At 35.9% G+C, this 11262-nt stretch overlaps 1 protein-coding gene across 1 annotated transcript; it reads right to left on the bottom strand.

Annotated features, from left to right (window-relative positions):
• Window positions 1–9082: 9082 nt before the first annotated feature.
• Window positions 9083–10711, bottom strand: LOC128546943 (uncharacterized). Its single transcript, XM_053518366.1, has one exon. The coding sequence runs from the start codon at window positions 10709–10711 to the stop codon at window positions 9083–9085; it is 1629 nt and encodes a 542-aa protein (XP_053374341.1).
• Between the last annotated feature and the right edge of the window lie 551 nt (window positions 10712–11262).

The raw sequence follows: 11262 nt of genomic DNA, 5'->3' as shown, positions 1-11262 counted from the left end.
CCCCGTCTTAACTTATTATGTCAGTAACACATTGTTTTACTGTTGAAACGGTACATTTGATAATTAAACATTATGATGCCCCGTCTTATAGTCAGTAACCTTAACTTTATATTTATTAGTCCCGTCTAACTAACAACACTTGTTTTACTGTTGAAAAGGTACATTTGATAATTAAACATTATGATGCCCCCGTCTTAACTTATTATGTCAGTAACACATTGTTTTACTGTTGAAACGGTACATTTGATAATTAAACATTATGATGCCCCCGTCTTAACTTATTATGTCAGTAACAACTTGTTTTACTGTTGAAAAGGTACATTTGATAATTAAACATTATGATGCCCCCGTCTTAACTTATTATGTCAGTAACACATTGTTTTACTGTTGAAACGGTACATTCGATAATTAAACATTATGATGCCCCCGTCTTAACTTATTATGTCAGTAACAAATTGTTTTACTGTTGGAAAGGTACATTTGATAATTAAACATTATGATGCCCCCGTCTTATATCTACAAGCGATTTGTGGGAAAAAATCATATTTACGATCACGGAAAGAAATCTGCTTTAATGTAAGCATGGCATAATTTTCATTAACAAACAGCTACAAACATGATTGTTTTAAAAATGACCTACGTATGTACTGTAAGTAAATAATGGCAAGATATGACTGCAGCCGCTTATACGTACACATTTTTGTTGGGTTTAACGTCGCATCGACACAATTATAGGTCATATGGTGACTTTCCAGTTTGATGGTGGAGGAAGACCCCTGGGGTCCCTCCGTGCATTATTTCATCACGAGCGGGCACCTGGGTAGAACCACCGACCTTCCGTAAGCCAGCTGGATTGCTTTCTCACATTAAGAATTCAACGCCCCGAGTGAGGCTTGAATCCACATCGGTGAGGAGCAAGTGACTTGAAGTCAGCGACCTTAACCACTCGGCCACGGAGGCCCCTTCTTATACGTACAAGCAGAGTTTGTAGCCATTTCAGCAAATTGGTGTAACATGACTGCATTAAATTTGGATATAAATAAGTCTGCCTGTATGAATAATAGAGAATTCCATCCCGCCTCCTCTTCTCCCATACACCTCTTTCCTTCTATAGACTGCAACTATGATAGTTGCATATAGTTTAAACGTCTTTATGAAATATGTTGTACTCTGAAAGATAACAGTCGAACCGTGAAAAACATACCATGTAACTACAAAATGATATATGCTTCACACGCAGACGCATTTAATACATGTTCTTACGTGATGTGATGATTTCAGTCATATTTAATCAAATGTCTATAAACAATTGCAAAGTAAAAGGAACTTAAGTATCACAACCACCCTTGGATAAGTCTTGAACAATACTTTCCTATAGGAAAAATTCAAGAGATATGACCAAACGCTTGTTCGACGGCTGTGTTTGTGTTATCAGATCTTGGTAAGTTGGAAGAGGATTTAACCTTCAATTTATTAGCTCAACTGTTTGAAGAATAGCTAGTGCTACTGGACGCGTCCGCGTTGGCATCCCGATTTGGTTAAGTTGTTGTACGTAAGCTGGTATATCAGCAACCACTCTTGAGAATGGGTTGAAACTTCACACGCTAACTGACGTACATCGCAAATGTTTCATAACTCGTTGTTGCTAAATATATAAAACCATGTCCCTTTTTCACTTAAGCTATAGTTTGGTTAATTTTTTGTATGTAAGCTGCTATCTCAGTACCCACTGGTGGGTATGGATTGAAACTTTACACATTTGTTCACTGATGATCTGACATGCAATGCACAGGTTCCATAACTCTAATTCGCATTTTAATAAGATTATGTCCCTTTTCGACTGTAAGCTGGAACTTACTTGCATTACACAGGTTCCATAACTCTTTTTTTTTTAAATTAAGCGCCTTCTTCGATTTTTGGGAAAGTTTTTGGATTTGAGCTAGTATCTCAGTACCCACCAAAGGGAATGGACTGGAACTTTACACACTTCTCCACTGTGAAGATCTGACTTTCACTGTATAGGTTTCATAACTCTGTTATGGCTGTATTTGGCCCTTTTTCGACTGTTATGTTCATTCAATTTTTATGTTTACCAGTTTGGTTTAACAATTTCTTGATATTCTATTGATGAGACAAAAATTAAATCAAAGCCTTGAAATGTCTGATGGTTGCGGGTTTTTAGTAGATTTATTTTCTATTTAAATACCAGTCTATGAAAATATATGAATGAGAAACAAATACAAATTTTATGTGCCTCATATCGAAGATGAACTCTGCCTGACCCAGCCTGTGATGTAACCATGGGCTGGAATACCTTATCATTATATAATCTAAATGGTCAGTGTGAGTGGATACAAGGTTGAATAAGAACTGCTTGTTCAATGATGATTCATCCGCACTGTTCATGAATGGGACTGTTTTGTGTAGCACATGAACATCCTTTGGATGTGATTCGGAATAAAATAAAGATGCTATGATTCTCAGAAATACACTTTAACTTTGGTAGCGGGATAAACCTGCAACCAAAAATGCTGCAGAAAAGAAATTGAAGTTCCATGATTTTCTTGTTGTCTTGGTGAACCAAGAAATGGTAAGCAACCACACCTAAAAGCTGTCTTCAGTATCTTGAGATTAGAAATATTGTAATTTCTAGTTAAAAGTAACTCTGACTGAGCGTTACCGAGTTTTCCTTTTGTTCTCAATCTAATCTCCCAAATTCACAGACTCTGTTCCACTTGTATTTCATTCATCTTTTTCCAGTAAAAGTTGCACTAAAGCAAGAAAAGCAAGGGAAATATAGTTCTACTCTGACAGAGCCTTATTTGTAACTAAGGATTTAATAATAAACTCACAGAATATTACATTACATGGCCCAGAAATATGAAAGTTCTATTTTCAATCTCCTTTTCAGAAATGTTTTATTTTTAACAGTCTATCTGGTCTCCTAGTACATCTTACAAGATACCGCTGTGGCCAATGGTGAAGGTTGTTGGTATCAAATCACATAACCATAGTCTCAGTGGGTTTGAGCCCACATCAGGTCGTCATGTTAGCCCTCCGGCCGGCTTTCGGAAGATCAGTGGTTCTACAAGGTGGCCATACATACCTGAAATAACGCTCAGAGGGGCATCTTGAATCTTCCGAGAAAATTGCCATATGTCCTGAGGTGTGTCAATGTGATGTAATTTTTTCAACATACATGTACAACATGACATTTTCTTTAAAAACTGGGACAGAAGTTTACTTTGACTTATTTTATGAAATAAATGCTTTCACTTCACTGATAATTGAATAATTATAGTACATTGTAGTATTATTGAGTACAACAAGCAAATACGTGTTGTTGTTTTTTTTACCTGTGCGACCGTTTGGAAACCGCTTGCCGCAACATGCCGTAAATCAGTCCACACCGGAGGGCTTTAAGGCTGTTCTAGGAAACAACAACACCTTTTTAATGCCTTTGTTTTAACTGTTCTTGAAAAGAAACTTTTAGTCCAGTTTAGATGTGAATACTTAAGACTGTGAATGCACAATATGTTAATCAAATCGCGAGTATTCTCTTCTAGAGTGAGGCGATACTGATCAAGATGATGATGATGATGTACAGTTTTCAAACCTCTTTTCGAGCACAAGTTTCTCAGAGAAAAAGGTAACGGATAATCATAGCCAGTAAGTTTGTCATTTCGAAATGAATCGTAATTCTCAATTTTATCAGTCACGTTTGTAACAATTACAACGCTTACTTTATACCAAGAAGTTTTACTGCGAATTCTACCCTAAAAAGTACTGTATACTGCTCCTTTTCCGTTACAAGAGGTTTCCTCAACACTTAACTTATGAAACAATACCACCGGTATTATAAAAACGTTCTTAAGAACTCAGATTGTGGTAATAGAAACTTTTTAAATTTTCAATATATCTTGACTAATTTAGAATAAGTCATCAAGAACGATTTTGCGAGATATTTTGAATTTATTGTAAATTTCAGCAGTTTTTTTTTGCATTATTTTTTAAAACCAATTCTGACTTTATGACTGGACTGTTATAAAACCGTCAGGATATCTTTGTTAGCATAGCCCATGCAAAACGTTCATAAATTGTCAATAAAAAATCGAAATTGTGATTTTTACAAGGGGAAAATAATTATTTGCCACAATATTTACATTATAAAAGAATAAAACCTCGAGAATATGGAGACTGGATCCGGACAGTGTCTTAGAAACAGACAGTTATGTGCTCCTAGATGTTAAGTGTAACAAGAACATGTGTGTTAAAATGAAAATACCAAAGATGCGTGAACGAAACTATGCAAAACGTAGATTAGTTTTGCAGATTGCGGTGGAATACATCCAGTGTCGGTCAAACATCTTTATAAGACTATTGTGCTATCTAGAGCTCTTTTTGGATATGAAATTTGATCTGGTAGAACACAAACACAAATGCACTTCCTGGAAAGTGTTCACAGACACTGTGCAAAGTCTATGCAATCATTACCACGACATATCAGAACAGACGTTGCCTTAAGCCTCACTGAAACATGAGATCCATAAGAGGAAGCTGCACTTTTTTGCCATTTGTGTAATTTAGGCAGACAATATGTGAAGAGTATATTTGATTTCCGTCGAAAATAATTTATGGATTGCCCTGGTAAAATGCTATATGTTATATCAGATGTCTTCAAAATCTTTGGAAAGAACAACATGATGACTTATACTTATATTAATATTACTATGGTACAGACAAAGGTTTCCGTTGACATCGAATAGTGTGTGGGAAAGAACTTATCATGCACATTTTGAATACATTTGTAGGTCGCATCCACTTTATAATATTTTTATGAAATAGAATGCAATTATATACCGCAGTGACCGTTGATTGGCAGAAAAATGATATATTTCTATTAGACATAATTCACGTTGAATATACAATCTATGTTGTTTGACACTTTGACAATATACATAGTGATGTATATTAGCTCATGTATAATGTAAATATATATTTCTGGTGTAATTGCAGTATGTTATAAGGGGCACGCTTGTTTCTATACATGCTACTTTTACCTTAAGCTGAAGAACAAAATAACCCTTCACAGATTTCATTTCTCTGTAGATCTACCATGCCTATCATTAGCGCAAAAAATAATGTTTTAGCATACCGCCACTCTACTTTGGATTTCACTGAACGACCGAGCATGAGGAAATAAATACGCGAGGATGGAATTGATCAAATAGATGCCGTTGTCTAAAATTAAAATAGATCGAGACTGTACATTTTGAATTATTAATTGCGTTGAGGTAGAATTTTTACCTTGATCGGACAGTCACTAAAATAGTGAGTACATGGGTAATAGAAAGCACAAGTCAGTACACACAAACATGTATTCATGCTGAAACATAGTGTTATCACCCGAACCTTTAATACGACTCTTAACAAGAGTAACCTATAATCAAATTGAGTTAAATGGGTTCTATCCCCACCTCTTTTTAACTTTGGCTGACACAATGATATGCACTTGACTTCACTTGTATTTATTTTACATCAATGCTAACGAATAAGTACAAACACATTTTCAGAAAAAAAAAGAAACTGAAAACCTGAAAAGGAAACAACTGCTTAATTTGAAACGACAAGTTAATTCTGGGCCTTCCGTGCAAGTAAATCCTACAAGTTTTGTTCCTCATGTGTTGGCTTTGTGTGTGTGTGCGCGTGTATGTGTATGTGTGTGTGTGTGTGTTTGTGGTATGCACGTCTGCGTGCTGTAGGTTTCGTTTTGGGTAGGCTGCGTTTTTGGTACGTGGCATTCCCTGTTTGATATTTGTCTTTGTTTTTGGACAAAGTTTGTTTTAATTTTCCATGTCTGCTATTCAACAATAAATTGATCAGACGTCGCTAACTGAGAGCAAACCCCCAAATGACGTTTGTATTGACGCCACCGTCTTGAAATGGACGTTACGTCATTTTACAATGCAAGTCTATAGGGAAAACATAAAATCTTGATTTTTCACTTCATTTTACATTTTTTTTCAAAAAGAAAAAAGAAAAAAGAAAAAAAAATGAAAAAGATGCCTAGAGATATTAACCTTCTGGTATTAACAATGTCATTTTTGACAACTTTTCCAATTTTACATACAGTATAAATAGATAATCGGAGGTCCAAAATTAGGTGGGACAGACTATAGTGTCTGTGAAAGGTTTAAAGTATACATAAGACAATTTATTAATAGTAATAAAGAAAATCCGTGAAAACATGAACATAATAGTAATTATTAATACTATAATGATTTTAAGACATATTTTAATAAACAAATAAGACAAATTATTAAACATAAAAATAGTGACTATTAATAATATATAAATAGCGGATTAGCACATAGCGACATTGACTAACTTGTAGCTAAACTACATCTACAACTACGAAAATACTCCCAACAATCAATTTCTGATCATAACTGGGAGGTCGGGCAGCTGTTAAAAGCATGTTGCTATGTTACATGATACAGGATATTCATGTGTTAAGAGAGTAAGAGCAGTAATATATACAGCTTTGTTAAAAATAAAAACAGGATGATGACATTAGTACATATTCGAGTCTATATCAGATGTGAAGCACTGTCCTTGATTTTATAAGGTAAGGCGTTCCAGTATCTGATCGTGCGGGGAAAAAGGAGTTCATATGATATTGTGTTCTTGGAGATGGAATGGTAAAGTTTAAATTTCTAGAAGCTGTCAGGTGGTTATGATCTACAGAGACGAGGTTGTGTGATATTTTGTAACATTTTTAGGGATGCATGTATTCTTCTCTGTTCTAATGTCTGCCATTTAAGAGTTTCAAGCATTGATGTTACGCTGCTTTGGTATGAGTAGTCATTCATGACTTATCTGGCTGCAGTTCTTTGTACCTTTTCTATCTCATATGCTAAGTTTTTGTGCCATGGATGCCATATGGTATTACAGTATTCTATTTGTGGGCGAACGTATGTTTTGTAGGTTATTGCATTGTACATTTCTTTTTTATAAATCTGAGAGTGTTACTAGCTTTTGAAGATGTAATTTCAATATGTTTTTTCCTACTAAAGTCATCACTAATAGTAATCCCAAGATATTTAGCATTTTCTATAGTTTTAAGTTCTTGATTATGTAACTTATATGGAAAGATGATGTATATATATATATATTTTTTTTTTGAGATTCTTATGACTTCGCATTTATCAGGATTGAATTCCATAGACCATTAACGTTCCCATTTTTCTAATTTTCTCAAATCGTCTTGAAGTTTGTAAGAGTCTACTAATGAGTCAATGGTGAGGTATATGATGGTGCATCAGCAAATAAGCGTATTCTACTTTTAACAGAGTCGGGAAGGTCATTGATGAAACAAAGGAAGAGACAAACAGGCATATTAAAGGTTACATGCTAAAGAAATATCCTATTGAAATGAAAGAGAAGAAAACAACATAAAGAACACAAACAAACTGACAGTGAACACGTACTCCAAGGTCATCAGAAGTCCTAACATTTACTGACGTTTGAATGTCTTATCTGTCCGTAGTTGAAAATTAAATGTAGAATACATTTTTTTGGTATTTGCCAAGTTTTATGCAATAAACGATTCTAACAAACAAATAATGTAATCTTGAATATATTTAAACATCATTTATGCAAGTCGTTATAAAACATAAAGTTCCTAAATCCTAAACACTGTCTTTGAAATAACAGCGCCTATTTCATTTTTTCTACGTGATAGAAGGAATTGAATTTGTGTAATGTAACCGAAGAAAAAGCAGCTTTCGACAGTTACTTCCCTTCGTCATTTAACCGCCATAATTTGTCATTTCCTCATGAGCGCATTTTTCTTTGGTAATGTTTTTGCTATAATTCCTTACGCATTTCTTGCAGTTATTTGTTCATGTGCATTTGTTGTCTATTGGAACATAAAGCATAGAAGTGTTATTCGTTGACTATGTTGAATTCGAAGTTTGAAGGGCTAGGCCAAAAATTATATACAAATAATGAAATATGTGGGTGGGGTATGCTTCTTACCCGTCGATTCGTGACGCTTGTTGTGAAAAATCGCGCATGCGCAACAAAAACGGAACATACATGCATACAATTTGTGCATTTAATAATAAAATCTAATGCCTGCAACTTTATAAACTTCGAAGTTTTACAGGCTGGGCACATCTCCCAATCGGGGTAAATTACCTCGTTCGGGGTAATATACCCCGATCGGGGTATACCAGAACAATAGAAAAGTACAAAATTTTTGATAACTTTTTTATTAAGGAAGTGCTAATGCTCATAATCTCGGGTCAACTTCGTATGATATAAACAGTTGACAATATGATAATTTTTTAACAGATTTTTGTTGTAAAAATTTCAGATTTTCACCATTTTTTAACATATGTAAAATTGATAATATGGTACGTAAACATATTTGTAATGATGATATAAAGCTTTAGTAAAAATATTTATGTTAGCACTTTAAAGAAAAAAGAAATATAATTTTTTTGTGCTTTTCTATTGTTCTTGTTATACCCCGATCGGGGTATATTACCCCGAACGAGGTAATTTACCCAGATTGGGAGATGTGCCCAGCCTGTTTTACATGTAATGTTTTTCATATGCAATGCATACCTTTTACACAGCAACCCTGACCGTCTTGATCATTTGGACGCTCACTCATCGATTCGTGGAATTCTATTTTAGGCTATGACGTCATGGAATACAGATGCGCACCAAAATTTTTGCACCGCCGAACGTTAGTTTGGTTCATTCCAGTCCACTGTGCTCAATATACGTTGCAGGATAACAAATTTGTCTAGCATTATAAGATGACTTCCAATACGACTATCAGAACTTTTGATACTTTTTAAAACATCAAATTACAAAATATGAAGGGAATTAACAATGAAATGTAGAAGGGTTAGCGACTGACACGTCACCCACCCAAAACTACTTTCAGAAACAAATGTAGAGAATGTAGATAAACTTCAATGACAATTAAACTTGAAACATATGGAAAAACAGAAAGAACTTGTGTAACTTTAAGTAACAAAAAACGTTAAACATTGTAGACTTGAGTTCATTGTGTGCAGTGTGGACATAGAAAGGTGCTGTGTCGTCTTACAACTCTTGTTGATGTACAGAATGCAAGGTGTACCCAATGCATGCAGTTGTCACATTGCGCCCAGTTGACAATTTTTAATGCGGGTAGCTCATGAATTGCCGGTGGAGAGCTCTTCTTACAAACACAGCAGACGTCACTTTCGTTTGTTTCTTCATCATCAAAGTCTGTATCAGAATCAACAGTGACTGGTTTGGTTCTGTTAATGTTATTTCCACTTGTTGATGGCTTTGGACTGTCAAGTGGCATTGTCTTCTGTGTTGCTTTAGCCTTGTTTATGGTTTTATTTTTTTCGTATTCTTCAAGTTCCTCCATGTATTTGTCTCCGGTGATAGCTGTGCCAGCTGCATTAGGTTTCTGTACCTTTTTCTTGCCACATATGCAAGTGGAACACATTTCCCGTTGCTGGCGTTCTTCCTTTATGCGGAGGAATTCACCAACAGCATCCTTTCCAGCTTTCATTGCCTTTACCTTTTCTATGGGCTTATCTTCCCTGAAACTTTCGCATGGAATAAGCTTTTCTGGTGATATGACCTCTTTACGAAGTGGGTAAATACCTGTTTTGCGAAATCCAGCTTGAATATTCAAAGGTGTCATGGCTTTCAAGTATGCTCTGCAGGCGATTGAACAAATTTCATATTTGGTGATTGTTTGACCTAAATGTTGATGCATATATGTGGAACACTCTGAATAGTAGTAGTTCTTGAATGGTCCGAAAATTGAGACGTCCAAAGGCTGTAGTAAGTGTGAAGAATGAGCCGGTAAAACAAACAAAATTAGACCCTGTTCCTTGGCCCAGCTAATCAACTGTGGTGTTTTGTGGGAACTATGACCATCATAGATGAGAAGTATAGGTTGAGAACTGGCTTGTGTAGGTCTTACATACGGTATGAAATGGGTCTTCAGGTAGTCTTGGAAGATTTCGCCATTTGACCAACCGGATTCGGACAGTACACCTTTGGCACCAGCTGTGGCTCCTTTCATGAGGTCTGGATTCCACCGTTTACCTTTGAAAACGAAATATGGAGGAAGAGAATTTCTGAGTGCATTTTCACAAGCAATCAGAGTTGTGGTAGTGCTTCTGGGCGAAGTAATGGCCTGTGGCTTTGTCCTAGGGTTTGCAACTATGTTGGGTGGGCGATGTTCTGGTTGAAGTCCGGTTTCGTCTAGGTTATAAATGAATTGTGGCTTGTCAAGTAAGTCGTTTTCAGTTAAAACCTGTTTTAGGTTTTCAAAATACTTGTCAAGAACTTCAGGGGTTGCACACTTGGCACGCGTACTCTCAAGCTTACGGGGGTTAACGGACGAAAGGCGGTCATTCCATCGGCGCAAAAATCCAGCCAACCAGTTATTACTCATGGCTTTATTTATCTTCTTTTTACCTAAATCAAATGCTAATTCGCCTGCTAATTGTTGTAACCTGACGTTGGTATACCCATAGCCCAACTCTGCTAAAGTCTCCACGTGCTCAACGAGGGTTTCTTCTTCATCCCGTGTAAACAACGTTTCACCTCCCATACAGTAGTTGCCTGCATCTATGTGTCCCAATACACGGTCTCTTAAAGTTCGAGAGGGGACCCCAAACATTCTGGCGGCTTTTTGGACCGTAACACCCTTTTCTTTTACCAGATGAAAGGCCTTTAAAAGAGATTCAGGGGAGTACCTCCGGTACTTTTTTTCAACTCTTGCTGGATTACCCTGAAAAGTAAGTGCACTCATTTGCACTGATCTTACAAGCATCTGGTTCAATAAAAAATTGATTTCTTGAAATTAAAATAACACAATTCGGGCCTAAATTTATTCATTTCTGCAGTAACTTTCACTGAAAGGTCGTTGAATAAGGGAAAGAAATGAAAACAGGTTTGAAATATTACTACGTTACGTCAATAAAATGAAGGACATTCAGTAAATGGACAGTTGCGCTAAATAAACACTTTCTGTTTCATAATTGGACGTTAATTGGATTTTCGCTACACTCGACTATATGAAGTAAGAAACTTTTCGGTAACCCTGTATTATGTAAATCGCTTCGGTGACCAGGATCTCGGGGAGACAACTTGGGGAAAACCATGAAACTGCAGAAACTGCAAAAAGTGACAGAATAAAAGAGTAAAATTGGGTGTAAAAGCATATTTTAA

This window comes from Mercenaria mercenaria, chromosome 11 (assembly GCF_021730395.1).
Source record: "Mercenaria mercenaria strain notata chromosome 11, MADL_Memer_1, whole genome shotgun sequence".
Lineage (NCBI taxonomy): Eukaryota > Metazoa > Mollusca > Bivalvia > Venerida > Veneridae > Mercenaria > Mercenaria mercenaria.
This window is presented reverse-complemented; position numbering and strand designations above follow the sequence as displayed.

Coding starts and splice junctions, on each gene's coding strand:
- LOC128546943 (XM_053518366.1), bottom strand. CDS start 10,711: ATGTTTGGGGTCCCCTCTCGAACTTTAAGAGACCGTGTATTGGGACAC.